Source organism: Electrophorus electricus, chromosome 3 (assembly GCF_041902795.1).
Source record: "Electrophorus electricus isolate QZ-2024a chromosome 3, ASM4190279v1, whole genome shotgun sequence".
NCBI classification, from domain to species: domain Eukaryota; kingdom Metazoa; phylum Chordata; class Actinopteri; order Gymnotiformes; family Gymnotidae; genus Electrophorus; species Electrophorus electricus.
The window spans coordinates 4,217,501-4,233,563 of record NC_137499.1 but is presented as its reverse complement, the minus strand read 5'-3'; the positions used below and the strand labels follow the sequence as shown (position 1 = coordinate 4,233,563).

The 16,063-nt window shown below is 48.6% G+C and overlaps 1 protein-coding gene across 4 annotated transcripts in view; it reads left to right on the top strand.

Annotated features, from left to right (window-relative positions):
* sptbn1 (spectrin, beta, non-erythrocytic 1) overlaps positions 1–16,063 on the top strand; it is a 53,656-nt gene that overhangs the window by 15,752 nt on the left and 21,841 nt on the right. For 2 of the 4 annotated variants that reach the window (XM_035524116.2, XM_035524112.2), the window contains exons 2-3: positions 127–333; positions 12,873–13,024. In XM_035524116.2, the coding sequence (XP_035380009.2) occupies positions 192–333; positions 12,873–13,024 (294 nt within the window). In that variant the 5' untranslated portion in view covers positions 127–191. Of the gene's footprint in view, positions 1–126; positions 334–5,387; positions 6,028–12,872; positions 13,025–16,063 lie in introns of those variants that run through there. The other 2 variants (XM_035524121.2, XM_035524120.2) reach the window with 1 other exon arrangement.

Sequence of the window (16,063 nt, the reverse complement as noted above, 5' to 3'; positions counted from 1 at the left end):
AGCAGCATTTCATGCCGAAAAGTAAAACAAAAACAAAAACAAAAAAAAACGTGTATGAAATGTAGAAACGATGAGGTTACGTTATACGATGTTCTGCGTAACATTTTCTGTCCTCCTTATCTACAGGGCTTCGGAAGAAGCTGCCCATGAGGACGCGTGCTCGGTGAAAAGGCCAAAGGTGAGAGGTCAGGATGACGACAGTAGCAGAATATGACCACATGGACATTCAACAGCAGTACCAGGATACTGTCAACAACCGCTGGGATGAGGAGTGGGACAACGAAAACAGCTCCGCCCGCCTCTTTGAGCGCTCACGCATCAAGGCCTTGGCAGGTGAGCGGGAATCTCTGGAAGGCCTAGACTGGGACTCTGATGATAAAATGTCTTTTCCATAAAGAAAAGTATTTAAACACTGTTTAGAAGAATAACATGGAATTCTTCACAGGAAGACAACATTTGAATGAGTACACAATTCGCTATATTAATAATTACCTTTATTAATATAGATAATTATATATGTGGATTTTAAATAATAAAGCTCTTGCTACTAGATAACACACATAATCAACACCTAATGGGTAGTTTATATGGAGGTGTACTGACACACAGTTATGCAAAACAAGTGAGGGGGTGAGTAATTTAGTTCTTTCTGACAACATGACAAAAAAAAAGCTCACTTAGGCTCTTAAGGGAGGCCAGCTCAGGCAGTCATATGATACATGAGCTTGTGTGTCATGTGGCGTAACTGGCTCAAGGCACAGAAAATCAATATTCAGAGTTGGTCTTGTAATGAATGATCTCTCAGTTGAATTGTTAATGCAGAGTATGTGTAAAAGCATTTCTCATGCAAGGTTGTGAAATAAGGCATTTAAGTGTTTCTGCAGGTCCTGCTAACTCTTGAGGAAATGTCAGCACCTCTGCTGCCTCCAAAGGGAGACAGGCAGAGCTTGTAATTGGGTTGGATGTTCTCACTCACATTGGTAGTAGCATTTCTTTTGGGTCCAGGCCCAAAAAGGTTAACGGGAATTGTCATACACTGGCGATCACATTCGAGAACATTTACACATGTCTAGTGGCTCACATTTCCAGCTGTTTCTCTCTATGGATGCAGGGATACTATGAAGACCATGTCAGTGATGTATTCACTGCCACTGTCAGTCATGTTCTCCTTTGAGCAGGCATTCCAAAGTGCTGCAAGTGCACTGTTTACAAAGGTACTGTGTTGTTTATGACTGCTGCCCACTGAAGGTCTGTAAGCTGGCAGAGGAGAAGCAAGAGAGCGCACTGTTAATGCACTGCAGCAGTGAGGCTGTTACTCCCAGTGGGTGTCAGAGCTTATCCAGGCCTGACTTCAAACCTCCTCACCTCTTTACTACTCTCAACACTGCTCAAGCCCAGGAAGTATTTAAAATGCTTCAGTTTTTATAAAAAAACTTTGCCCAAGACCACAGTCTGTTTTGGGAATGGGGGGGGGGCAGAATTCCAGCAAGCATCCTGCTTTTCACATGATTCTGTTTGCCTGCGTTCCAGAGCACTAGAGCATACATCCACCTCTGCCTCTCGCTCGCTCTCTCTCTCTCTCTCTCTCTCTCTCTCTCTCTCTCTCTCACACGTGTGCGCACACACTCTCTCTGTGTATCTCTCTCAGTAGGAAGAATTGAGTGAAAGTGAGTTGAGCAAGGAGTGTACTGCTCTGGTACCCATGTAGCTTGTACCCAGCGTTTGCTCCGTGTAGTTTGTACCCAGCGTTTGCTCCGTGTAGTTTGTACCAAGCATTTGGTCCATGTAGTTTGTACCCAGCATTTTGTCTATGTGTTTTCTACACAAGGTTTGATCCATGTAGTTTGTACTCAGAGTTTGGTACGTGTAGTTTGTACCCAGTGTTTGGTCCATGTAGTTTATTCCCAGTGATTGGTTCTGGCATTTTACATGTACAAGCTCTGAGGAAGGAAGAGAGAGAGAAGGAAGGAGGGATAAGAAGAAGAGAGCAGACATGGGAGTTGCTCAAAGTATATGTGTGTGTGATTGAGGTTTCTAAGTTGTGGGTAAATTAGTGTTGTTTACGTTTACTTTGCTCCTGTACCTCCAGTTTTCAAAACCTTCATCCTGCTTTACCCACCAACCCAGATCCCCGACAGAAAGCCGGTCAGCCTTCACACAGCTCGGAACACCGCGCCTACATGCCATTACAGCTTTATAATCCGTTTGCATCCAGAGAGCATTTCTTGCTGTTCCTTTCCGATCTGACCATTGGTGATTTGGACAGGAACTGCGATGTAACGCTTGCACAAATTCTGCTCCCAGCAGGGCGATAAGACAAGAATCCCCCCAGCCCCCTCTGGTAAGTCAGCATACCCCACTAATGCAGACCATGTGGCCCGCAATGAGAAGAGCCAATGCTATGACATACACACCTCAGTGCCTCTCTCCTCAGTGTGGCCCCAGTAAGGATTGCCAGATTGAGAAGAGAAGAAACATAAAGCATTGCAAAAGGAAAAAAAAAAAATCCCCCAACTCTAAAACATGAGCATGTGTTACATTTATCAGCCTTGCTTCTTTAGACACAAGGTTTCAGAAATGCAGTTGCATGCCGTCAGGCCGTGATGTGTTTAGCACCATTGGAAGTTGACAGTGTCTTAAGCAAATATGGCTTTTTCTCTCTTCATCTTTCCTGATAACGGTATTCCTGGTACATTTATTTAGAGTCAGTTACAGTACTTGGAAGGGCTGTGCATATTTAACAGTACGTGAATGCTCTGTTAATGGAACCCACAACACTAGTGGTGCTAGCACCTTGCGCTACCATTTGAGCTAAAGAAACAAAAATGGACTTGTGAAGCATTGGGCCATGATGCAGCCAGCGAGCCAATAAAAAGAGAGTGGCAAAATGATTGGCAGAGCCAGTGAATTATGCACAAAGCAGTAGGTGGGGTTCACATAGCAACATTGCACTGCGGTGGCTCCATCGAATTGAATACAGCTACTTGTTATGCAGTGAGGGCAGGGCGGTATAGCGCCTCTGACCTGGACATGGGCCTGATCTCAGGTCAGTCAGCCTGCGCAGTGGCATCACTGGGCTCAAGAGTCTGTGCACAGGCGTTTGAAATGCACCGGTAGAACCTGGCTCTCCGATCAGCCCGTGAGCCTCTCCTAGCAACCTCTTTCCCCGCGTTTGTCGGCCAGATGCTAGGGAAACCTCAGTGGGGTCGTGGCGTGCCGATCCTGTAACGTCATGTCCGCATGGCCTTGTCCCATACTTTCACCTTGTTTCCTGTCCAGACAGCTGCAGCAGCTCAGATTCGCTCCGGCTAAACCGGCAGAAATCGGCTGACGTAGCGCAGCGCAGGCTGGCCGCCCTGGATTTGCGTGGCTTTTCCAAACACATCCTGCTTGGGATCACATTGGAACGTCACATGCAGTATTCGGCGGGACTCTGCTTAATGACTTCACTGAAGGGGATGTTGTCTCAGTCTAGACCTGGCCTTCCTCTGGGTGCACGCGCTTGTCTGGATCTGGATATCTGTTTCCAACATTCTTGATTCTTCATGTCGCTTTTAAATATGGTTTTCAATTGAAATATTGTAGCACTGGCACCGATTTTAATGGAACAGGCAATTTTAGCAACCACAGGTCGTACAAACATCCCCGGAATTTATTGTGACTTATTTATTTATTTTGACCGTGGCTTGTTTACCATACGTTATTCTTTTTTTTTTTTTTCATGAAAGCCGGAGTGTGTTTATTTATGCCTCAGTGTAATCCTGGATTACTCATCGTGTGATACTCCTATGTGTCAGTTTCTACTTAAGTCACATTGCACACAATTGACTACAATCCCAGTTTGGCCTTTTTGCTTCAAGGCGAGTAATCGTTCCCCTGCGCTGACCGACTCATCTGCCAGTACCCCTCCCCCACCCCACACACCCCACCCGCCGGCGGCATGCGTGAAGCGAAAGGACGGCAGCAGAACCAACATCCTATTTCTCTGATCCAGAGGAGAGAGCATTCCACAGCTAAGAGTCAGATAGGCTTATGACAAAAAGCAGAAGTGCACAGGGAGGTCAAGGCACTGCTGCCTGTAGGGGTGGAGGCCACATGTGGGCCTTGTGACTTCCCAGTGACACACCCGGGAGTGGTGCTCCACAATGCTCCTCTCTCAGGCGCCCAGCCGGGGCCCATAAACCCTGGTGCACAGTTAAATGTTGTGTTCTGGGAAAATGAACGACCCTCGAGACATGTTTTTGTTTTTGTTTGTTGCTTTTTGCCTCTACCACAAGTTGTCCTTATGGAAGGCTCTGGCTTCTCTTAAAACCACAACACTAAAATGTTGTTGTGCTTCATATGAGAAGGAGCTCTGAGCTTTGAGGCTCTGATATATTATCACAGCGTAATGAGCAAAAAAAAAGAATCGGCCGTTAAACAAAAATAATTAGATTGTAAAAGGATACCTCTTCTTACCTTTTTACCTCAGCGTCATACTTCACATATTAAACAGAATGCTGCCAAATCCTGTCAGAGTTCACCATGAGATTAACTATGTTTCGTGCTCCGCCATTCTTTTTTAATATAATGTTCTCCTAAAATATGTCCCAGAATAGATCTCAACATTTCATCATTTTTCTTTCCATAGACTCTCCTTCTGTGTCCGCCAGTGCGGACAACGTCCTGGTTTGGCTCTGTCTCTCACTGCCCTGGTAGGGGATGGGGGCAGACGGTGGGCTGATGGAGACATTAATCATCAGCTCATTAATCACAAGGACCATTTCCCTCTGTGATATCCTATAGCGAGAGGTGCAGAATGCAGGAGGCGTCTGTCACTGCAGGTTAAGGAGGAACCAAGCAGTTTATGTTCTCCAAGGAATCTGGAGAAGTGAGTAGACTTAGGCTTTTACTTTCTAGGAGTCCCCTGAAAATCTATATGCCTAATTCCAGTTGGGAAGGGGGGGTTCTCTCCTTGTATTTATAACGGATATGCAACAGGAAAGGGGAGCAATACTCGAGCAGGATGTTCGCAAATGAGATTTCAGACAGGATGTTATTTACACTGATTTCTGAAGGCGGGCTGCATTTAACATTTCGCACTGGCAACATATTTCTGTCTGTCTTGACTCTAAGCAACAATGCAGGGAAACTGGACAGCATCCTGCTTGGTTTCCACCCCCGTCTTCTCTTGAGTCTTGGTATGTTCCACCTCCTCCTCTCTGCCCACTGCCTGCCTTTATGTTGATGAGGTGATGACATCACCACTAAACACACAGGCAGTGGCTGGGCCTCTGATGAAATTACAGCCCAGCGGTCTCCTCCCGCCCTCTCCTGCTCGGGCGCGAGAAAGGTGTGCTGGAGCGTAGAGCAACCCTTTCACTGCCCGTTGCATTTCTCACCCCTTCACGAGTCTCCCTCTAGCTGGCTCGTGTGAACTGCGGTGTTGACATGATTTCTGCCGCCCCTGACACCCCCCACGCCCGCTTCCTCTAACTGCCGTCGGAGTGAGAAAGGTCTCGGGGCTGAGGGCACTCCCCTCTCTAGTGCTTACAATGGAGGAGGGGTTGGGGGGTGGGTGTGTGCATTGAGGCGTAGGGGGAGGCTGCTTTCGAATGTCCAGCGAGGGAAGACAGAAGGAGAACAATCGGGGGAGATTCAGCATGCTCCCCTCACCCGGGACGGACGCCGCCACACCGCCTGCTCCTCGTGCACTGCGCTGGGCTAAAGCCTCACAGCTCTTCTCTTCTCCGCGGCCTCTCTGCGCTCCGCTTTCCTCCTAGCTTGAGGTGGAGTGCTCGGGAAAGAGGGAGGGATTTGGAGTGTGCGGGAGAAAAGAAAGCCCAGCGGATTTCTCTCTCCTCCGTTTTTCTGGCGATCCCGCTCGCCGTGGGTTCCTGGGAGGTTAGGAACGTTTTCGGATCTTGGAGGCCATGGACACGGACTGGGGCTCTGGGGCGACTGAGAACCTCTTCCAGGGGCCCGGCTACCCCACTCAGATGTCCTTCAACTACAACCAGCTAGAGGGCCGTTTCAAGCAGCTGCAAGGTAAGACAGCTCTGCAGGTGGAGCTCCATTGTTTACAGCCGTTGCCATGCGAGACTACAGCCTTGCTGGGGAACGTGGCCTAGCATCCGTCCCTGCCATACCCTCAGCGCACGGGAGGCTTGAGCAGGGGCCGAGACGACTGCCCTCGCTCTTTGTTTTGCTGTTTCTCTGGCCCCTGAGAGGGGGACCAAGAGAGGAGATAGCTGTGTCTTCTCTCACCGCCGGAGAGGACGAGTTTCAGACGGGATTAGTTAGGAAGGATTTGGACCAGAGAAGTAAAGGAGGATAATGATTCTCTCTTTGTGCGTGTGTCTGTAAAGGGGGGAGCTTTTCATTGCAAACATTCCACTACTATGTTTGGCTGCTCCCTCCCCGTCATACCAGCGGTGCCCAAAACCGATGGGCTAAAGTCTACAATAGGGCTGCGGTGCATGAATGGGCCGTCACACACACGACAATGGCGAGCCGAGGAAGGTGGGAGGGGTTGTTTTGTGTAGCCTGTCCTTGCGACGGTGTCGCGGGGTTTTTGGTGTCGGGGCACTCTGGCATATGTGGGCATAATTGAGCAAAGTGCTGCATATGACTTCAGCGTTGGACGTCACCCTGCTTGCCGCGGGCCACAGACAAAGGAGCTGCCTCGGTGCTCGGATTCTTTTGTTGTCACTGAGGGGTGTAATAGTGCCAGCAGTGAAGAAACCCAGAAATGGGGCAAGTCACAACAGTCATAAAAGCCAAGTGTTTGCTCCAATTAGTGCTGTTAAAATTAGTTTTTCTTTCTTAAATGGAAAGCAGTGGCATTTCCTAAAATTGGTGTAAATGCATGACCGGTTCACAGATGATTTGACTCGCGGCAGCCAGAGCTGGTGTGATATGGGTGAAAGCTCTAGCCAATCATACTCACTCAGCGGTTTCATGGCTTGGTGCTAATGGACAGCTTTGTCCTTGATGTAGAGTTGGTGCTAATAGACAGCTTTGTCCTTGGTTTACTTGTGCCAAGGACTTCTCTGAAACTGGATGGACTACTAGTAGTTTTCCTATAAACCTAGACTTGAAAAACACTGCTTGCGGTGTGTAGTATATTAACGTTTGATTATGCAACCAAGGAAGTAGGAGTGTCAGTGTGAAGAATGCCCCTCATGTCATGGCAGTGACTTTGGTCACATCAGACGTCACACAAACTGGGCCACTATTAACAACTTGCAGTAGAGTTGCTACATTATACAGAGAAACAGAAAGCGAATGAGAGAAAGAGAGAGAGAATCAGAGTCGTGAATGCCTAGGAAAGACTCTTTGTGCCTTTATGCTCCGTAGACCACACCGCTGGAAAGTGCTAGACAGGCACTTTTTAGTGGGTAATCAGTAAACCATGCACAAACCCCACCATAAAGCAGTAAACTGTGAGAAACTAAAAGAAAAGGACTTCACCTGTCCCATATGATGGGCCTGTTTGAGACGGGCCCACATTCATGAGTCATGGAAAAAAAACCTTCGGATTAAGCTCCGGTATAAGCACGGTGGACCTACGTGCAGGGTACTGAAAATTGTATCTGATCATTTACTCATGAAACTTCGTTTCCTGAAGGTGACCATATGAAGTGATCTGAGGAATCTTGCAGTGTATTTGCATATTGATATATGCCATGGCACGGATCCAGGGAAAAATTCCACGATCGTGACACGGTGAGGGTATCCAGGGAGTGGCATTAGGGGCGGCTGATTTGTTCGGACCAACATGCGTGAAGTTCTGCATGTTACTACAGAGTTAAAATGTCCGCACGATACCGTGAATGCTAACCCGGTCGCCAGGCTTTCTAGACAGTATAAATCAACTGAGAGTAACGGTTGGATTTGGACCGCATCTAACTCAATTGTCAAGGGCCAGAGACTAACCAGTGCAGCCCAGACAAGTTACACTGTGCAATGCTCATCTTCAGGTTCCTAAATCTCACTGAGAGGGAAAATGCAGCTTCTCCAAACTTCTTTTTTCTTTTTTTCTTTTTTTTTTAAGAGTTTTTAACTTTTGTCTGAATGCGAATTGGAGGTTGACTAAAATGTTGCAGCTGTGAGTCCTGTCATGTGTGACCTGAAAGTTCTCATATTGTGTGGTGTGTTGTTTTGCACTGTGCTTGTGCACGTTGTGCTGCGTGTTACAGTCACGTGTGGTGCTACGAGTTGCGGTTGTACGTGTTGCCACCGCGGGGTGTTCACGTGAGGCCACTTTAGCCTACCAGTCCCTGGGCTGCTGACCTGCTTTTCACCTGGCCAGATGCCACTGTGAACGTCTGGCTGGCAGCTTCCAGCAGCAGGACCAGGACCAGGCGACGGGGAAGCCATGGGGTGGTGGTGGGGTGGGGGTGTTTGGGTCCAAGCTGAAGCTCTGCTTCTGTCCAGCGCCCGGATTCCTGCCAGAGCCTCAGTGACCTTCTGCTGGGGCCGCTGGCAGGAGCAGCCTCTGAGAGAACACACACAACCATATTGGACTCTGTATGAGCCAGGAGATCTGGGTTAGCTGAAGCACTGAAGCTCGTGTGTGTGTGTGTGTTTGTGTTTGTGAAATTCTTTTTAACCATTTTGATTTTCTCTGTGGGGTGTCTATGGAGTGTAACCCCATGTGGAGTTTGACCCTTTAGAGAGTTTGACCCGAGTGCTTTGACTGCTACAAGTGGCAGAATTCCCGGCTAGTACATTCAAGGCAACATGGCGAGATGTATGAGCCAAGGCTATGAGACAACACCAGGGAAGCCCGGGAGAGAAAAGTCTGCTCTGTGTGTGCGAAATGATGGGCCAGACATCAGCGAGACAGAGGGGCGAGAGAAGAAGAGAAGGAGATGGACAGGGAGAGAGATGGACAGAATGATAGTGGCATTTTAACAAAGAGTGGGAAAGCCTCCTGAAATCATCGCTCCTTTTCTGGTGTCGTGGTGTGCAGGAGAGCGGTAGCTGCCGGTGCTCCGTCTGGTGCGGGTGGAGAGATGGAGAGAGGAGCGAGGAGAGATTTGGATTAGAAGATCGCAGCCTTTGCCTCTGATCCCTTCCGAGCGACCAAACAGGTCGACGATAAGTCCGGCTGCTGTTTGTGTCAACACGCTACAGCGCAGACGTGATGAGGGAACAGCCGGCTCAACCAGATCTGATGAGGGAACAGCCGGCTCAACCAGATCTGATGAGGGAACAGCCGGCTCAACCAGATCTGATGAGGGAACAGCCGGCTCAACCAGATCTGATGAGGGAACAGCCGGCTCAACCAGATCTGATGAGGGAACAGCCGGCTCAACCAGATCTGATGAGGGAACAGCCAGCCTTGCTAAGCAGCAGTGCATTCTAGCCAGGTTTCAGTCTCTGGTTCTTAGTCCGGGAGCCACACTGCTTTCTGTGATCTCATGACCTCTTGTGATTGGCTGCTAAATGTTGCTAAATGTCAGGCAACAATAGTGAAAAACCTCTTCATGTAAATTTGATCAACGGGCGTAATTATAAGCCGTGATGCGTCACGGACCCGGAGCCTCTGCATTGTTCTCCCTGTGAGATGGATCATCCCTGCAGAGACAGGTCACCTGTGCCTTGTCTCCATGCTCACGGAGGGGCTGTTTGTTATTGGCTGATACCCACCACGTTGTGCACAGATAGGCAGAGGTGCGGTCACATGATCAAATGGCAGAAACACAGGCAGTGAATTAGTCTTTGGTGAACCTACTCTGCGGTGAATGTGTGGATATGCTCAGTCTGTCTAGCTACGTGCAAATGATGACACACACACACACACACCTGGAAGCACTAACATTCGAAGCACACAAACAGTAACAACCAAAAACACAAATGGGCCTCCATGTTTTGTTGGTGTTTTATTTCTATTTGGGAAGCAAATTGCAAGCTTTCTTGTGTGTTTCCTAAGTAAATTATAGAAGAATGTGGGCCCACATGCACGGCCCAGTCACAGTGCTGTGTCAATGTCTGCAGTGTGCAGGAAGTGTGAGGAATTCCATTCTGCTTAGGCTCACGCCCCAGGAACCAGCTACATCAGAGCGCGAGCAAGAGAAAGGAAGCCCCCTCAGCACTGCCCAACCATGACCCCTAGGGTGATGGAGGCTTTTGCCCTTATTTGCACTGTTTTGCCCCATTTGCTTTGTGTTTTCTACTGCCACAGGCTGCTTTTTTTTTTTTTTGCACACCCTGAGCCAAACTCCTTCGATTTCCCTGCCGTTCCGGAGGCTGAGCTAATGGTTCTCGGGTGCAGCGCGATCCCTCTGCCATTTCTCCTGGGTTTAAGCGCACGCTTTGGGTGTTGCCTGCACTATCACTGTCATCCTCGGGACCAGGAGGCTGTGCGGTGATTTAGGACCCTGCCGACTTCCTGTGCGAGGCTGAAGCAGACCGACCCCTGATGAGCCTGAAAGGGTCTTGCCTGGTCGAGATTTCCCTTTCCTGCCACAAGTACAGCACACAAACACAGCATGTCCCCTGACCACAGTTTACTGTGGGGTCTCTGACATGGTTCCTAGCCTTTAAAATGTGCCATGTTAGTTATACCATATTAAATCCTTATTCCTTTTTGACTTTAGGTTTTTGTTTTCCATATACTGAAAGTTAAAAGAAAAAAAAAAGGCATCTGTGTTGCTGGGTGTGGTTTTTTCAGAGGGCAGGAAAGGTAATAAACCAATAAATCTCTTTCCTGTCACAGCCGTGCGGGGTTTTGTAACGCCTCTCTTGCAGTAACGGCTCACGTTTCTACCTCCTCTTCTCCCATCTGACAGGTTTGTAAGTCAGCATACTATAATAAACCAGTATTTATAGTGTGGGAAGAGTTTATATCAGTGTGAGATATGTTTATTGTAAAAGGGTCTTAACCACCCTGCAGGGTAGTTATAAATGCAGAGGGTCAGATAGAGAGAGGGATGTGTTTACCTAAGGATAATGCCAGATGCTGCCACATTCCTGCGGCCTTCCCCATGGTCCGGCACGGAGGCGAGGGGGGGGGGGAGGTGGTGGAAACACTGCCGTTATTGTTCCTGTACCCACAGTCCTCCGGGGCAGGCCACAGGCCCTGCTAATATGTAGCATTCGCTGGCACTGGCAGGGGACGTTATCATCTTACAATGAATGCACAGTGGGGTGTGTTCATATGGGAACCCGTGGAGCAGGAGGCACACCGCGCATGAATGTCCGTTTCATTTCACCGAGGCGTCGTTCAGGTTTTGGCCAAAGACACTGAATTAGAGCGTTCTGTGTGCCTACATGGCATATGACTTGTGTTTAGGTTCATAGCAAATAGACAAGGGACTTGGTGTCTCTCTGGCAAACAGTGTATTCTAAGTGTCATGCAGTTCAGGGCACAGTGGAGGAATTCAAGGGCCTATTTCAAAACATAGAGGTGTAATTTGTGAGCTCCAGTTTATCATATCACAGTGAATTACATCAGTACACGGTGATTTGGATCGTTTAGTCCCGTGTCTGTTGTCATTACTCATTTAGTGGGGTGTGAAGAGGAGACACAGGGAGGGGGGAAATGGGAAGACGAGGGCAGGAAGAGTCAGAGGTTCACGCACTGCCTGGTTTGCAACAGCTACCCCGGAGAGGTTGGAACATGAGGAACGTACAGGTATACAGCGAGAGAGAGATTTATCAGGTCAGCACTTTTCAAGCTTTGCTTTGTGTGTGTGCGCGCGCGCGCGCGTATGCACGCATGTGCGTCACGTTCAGATGCATGATGTCATAACATTGTGTCCTGTCGCTCGTTTATTTTCCTGGCAGACGGGACTCATGTTGACGTATCGCTCGTCACGCCGGCAGGCGTGAATGGAGGCCTTACCTTGCTAGGGAAATACTACAACCTGCAGGACAATAGCTTGGAAAAATGGGAACGTTCCCAGCGCACACGACTACGTTTTAGCATTTAAAAGTGTTCTTCGCAAAACAAACAGCTTTAATGGGAATTCATGTAAGGAGGCCTGTTATCTTGTAGTGGAGTAGCCCCTTACCCAGAGCATGTGGGACTGACTGGCCTGGTCGAGTGGAGGAGGGTGTTTGCTTTGTTATGTTGGGAGGTCTCAGCTGCCATTCATTGGGCTCATGCCCTCTGGTCACTCTCACTACTATGTTTCTTTTGTTTTCGGCAGGGCTGGTGGAATACGATGACTCCTGCTGTGTTGTCTACCTCCCCACCTCTCTTTTTGTGTCTCTGCCCAGCCTGGGCAGTCAGTTGATTTGGACGGCTGGGTAGTCGAGGACCACGTTAGACATCCTGTCATCTTTCTTGTGCATGTGTTAGTCAGGAAAGACGCTAGGCAAGGGAGAACAATTGAACGGGACACTTGCGTCCGCACAAGGATACAGAATGCAATAACAGGAAAATTGAGAGCTTATAAATAAACTCTTCTCTGCATGCAGACATGTGAGCCTCTAGGCCAGATCTGGGGCAGGGGGTGACGAACAAACAGCAGGCCATCTGCTTTGAATGAATTTCTGATTCTGAATCTGATTCTGATTCTGACTCTGATTCTGATACTGATTCTTGGCTGGTTCGTGAGTGTGAGGTGGAGAACTTAGAAACATCGCTGCTTGCCTAAGAGTCTGGCTGAAGGCTAAATGTTATACTTTAAAATTCACAACAGCATAAGGAACGATTTGCTCAAGACCTAAATATTTTTTTCTGTAAATGTGAAATATATGTATTATGTGGGCAATTTCTCTAAATGGAAAATACATTTATTATAGAGTACAAAGGAGACTGTATGCTGCTGTTAGTAGTCTACGGACTTTTGTCTAACTGTGGAGTTCGTAAACTCCAGCTCCTGGTCCGTCAGTCTACGGCACAGCTGACTCTGACGATCTCCTCTCTTGTCTTGCAGATGAGCGTGAGGCTGTGCAGAAGAAGACCTTCACCAAGTGGGTGAACTCGCACCTGGCACGCGTTTCCTGCCGCATCACCGACCTGTACATGGACCTGCGGGATGGCCGCATGCTCATCAAGCTCCTGGAGGTGCTGTCCGGAGAGAGGCTGGTGAGTGGCTCCTCCGCAACGCCCCCTTCTGGCTCCTTCTGGTCCTGTGCTGCTCTGGCAGCTCTATGCTCCCGCCAGATCACGGGGGGTTTTGGAGCCGGGCGAGCAGAGCCCTCGCCAAATGGGATCCAATTGTCTTTTTATTGTTTTACCATCTGAGATTTTCTCAGGCGCAGCGTCTAGACACGCCACCGGCTCACGCTGTGGCGGAAGTGACCTGGGAAGTGCCGGATAACACTGTGTTGATGAAGAAAGGCCGTCATTAGCAGGTCTCCTGAGGGAGCTGCCGGTGTCTTCACTTTCACCCAGATAATTAAGCACGCACGTCATCTAATTACCCGATCCATACCCTCCTGTCCTCAGATAGCCAGAGAGGTAGGAGCGCTCCATAAAAGAGGTGGGCGGGGGTGGGATTGTCCCGGCGCCTAAAAGCATGCTGCATTCTGGGTAGACGTTTGAGCCTTTGTTTACTCAGCATGTGCTCATGTCCATGCCGAGAGCAGACAGTCAGGCTGTCTCACACCTCAGCAACGGGCAGCGCTGAGGACAATTTGGTCACCAAGACGTAGCATTCTTCCTACCTAGAACGAGTATTCTCACGAGATAGCGGTCATCCTTGAAATTCTATCTGGTCTCCCAGCAAATCTCATACACGTGAAGTTAATCCATCACTTCTATGCCGAAGGGTTGTGACCTTCCTTTCATCAAACTTATTGTACAGGGCATGTTTTTCACAATCGCTTAGTTGTTGGACACTATGAGTCAGAGTTTAAGGCATTACAGTACAAACTTGAATCATGATTAAACTCTTAGTGAAGTAGGATATGAGCCCCCCCCCCCCATCTGTAGTAAGGTAGAGTAACCCTGTAAGAGTGGAAACTCAGCCACATGTAATCGTAGAGCGTGCCACTCACACAGAGTTTCCCTATCGTCCCCAAGGCTCCTTATAAGATGTCCTCCCTCCATGCTAGCATGTCCAGCACCAACAGAAACATGGTATCCTGTCACGCCCCTTAGAGCTGCTCCCCGGGGTTCCTCTCATCACTTCAGAAAGGCTCACAGCTGCCTCCTAAATACAACCAAATAGGATTCTTTTTTATTTATTTTTTTGTAGTTTCCTTCCCTAGCAGTTGAACCTTTTGCCTTTTCAGAGAACAAAAGGTTGGTCGTGCACAGTGAATAGCTGCTGACAGAAAGTGGATAGCCTGTTGAGTGCAGAGCACAGGGTTAGGGCTGGACAAGCCCAGTGCTTTGTTTCAGTTTGGCCCACAATTAACGTGTAGCCCGAGACAGCCAATCACCTCCGTCAGCTCACCCGTGAAGGCTGTGTCAGTTTACGCAGTGGTATGTGCTACAGCTCAAGACAGGGATGGTTGCACCTCGAACACACCTAATCTCTGATTCACCTGAGGTGGATTAGGTTACACAGGGGTGTTTTTGTCTTTTCTTTCTTTTTTTAAATGTTCCTTTTGTATCTGAGCCCTCTTTCTGCACTCATATTTCGCCTCTAATATTTGAGGATTTCGCCAGAGAAACAGACCTAGTCCTGACCTCTCAGCTTCACACACTCGCACATGGAGTCTCGTTTAGACTGCTGTCTCATTTCCAAGGGAGGCAAGTTTTCAACCAGCACAGTGACACACTGGAGTTTCAAGGTCATGTCAGATGAAACATCCGCCAGTATTATGACCCTTGAAGCCAACATTGGTATTGTTTTGCCATGGTTTCCAGTGATGTCACAACCTGTTTCTTTTTTCACTTCCAGGTTCTTTATTTTGTATTCAGTCATCATTAGAACCCTTCCCTCTCTCCTTTCTCACTAATTATCTGTTGGTAGATGGTAGATTGAGGTGATTTCACAGGCAACTATAGCAATGCAGTGGTTCTACAGAAAAGTGGTGATGTCATTGTGGAGATTCATTCTGCTCTTCACCTGCTGTGTGTGCGTGTGTGTGCGTGTGTGTGTGTGTGTGTGTGTGTGTGTGTGAGTGTGTGTGTGTGTGTGTGTGTGTGAGTGTGTGTGTGTGTGTGTGTGAGCGAGAGAGAGATCTGCATCTCAAAGAGCCGCAATGCCACTGCAGTTTGTGTGTGTGTGTGTGTGTGTGTGTGTGTGTGTGTGTGTGTGTGTGTGTGTGTGTGTGTGTGTGTGTGTGGATTGGGGGCGGTGCCTGAGTAAGTGTCTGCTGGAGGCCTTCTGACACAGTCAGGATCATACCACCCACATCTCTCAGGGGATACAAACATGAACCCCCTTCCTAATTTGTCCTGTCTAACTGTCTAGCTCCTTAGCATAGAACTGTTACTACACCCTCATGTCCTTGTGAATCAGTTGGTGTCTGTGTTGCTTCTGAAAGCTTTATAGTGTCTAGTCCTCCAGGGATTTCAGCTTCCATGCCCCCATCCCAAGCCTCATCCACTTTTATTGCATCTCTCTCAGAGTCAGCCACCACACCTCAGTGCAAAGTCTCCACACAACTCCCAGAACACACAGCCGTAACGTCTCCAAGTTACACATTCACTCACACACAGAAAGAAACCTTTAGAGAATCAGCCGCTTTGCCCTTTCCAAGAAACCACATGTTGTAAGATCGCGCATTGTAAGTTTGCTGAAAATCTTCAATGTAAAATCTCACAGAGCCTCATTTACCAGACTTTGGCTACAGCAGTTATATAAGCAAGCACAAAGGGTGGACAGAATCCCTTAGGCAGGACACAGATAAAGCCAGTGTGGAACAGGATATTCTCCCCGAAGTGACTCAGTCAGTCTTGCATTTTGACAGCATGCTTTTCCTGTGAGGGCCAAGTTCCTCTATGTGTCAAAAAAAGAAATGCAACAGTGCGAGGGCGCGAGCTGTACGCAAGCCCAGTGCATCCCCAAGGCCACCGTGCATCAGTAGCCTGAGCTGAGCTGGGCTCGTCACGCCAGTTCCGGGTCCCTGCTGGGGCCCGCTGAGTGTTAGGGATGCTGTGGTATGCCCTGTTAACCTACACGCCTCCGAGCACCTGCACACAGCTGCCTTATTCACACTGGATCTTACG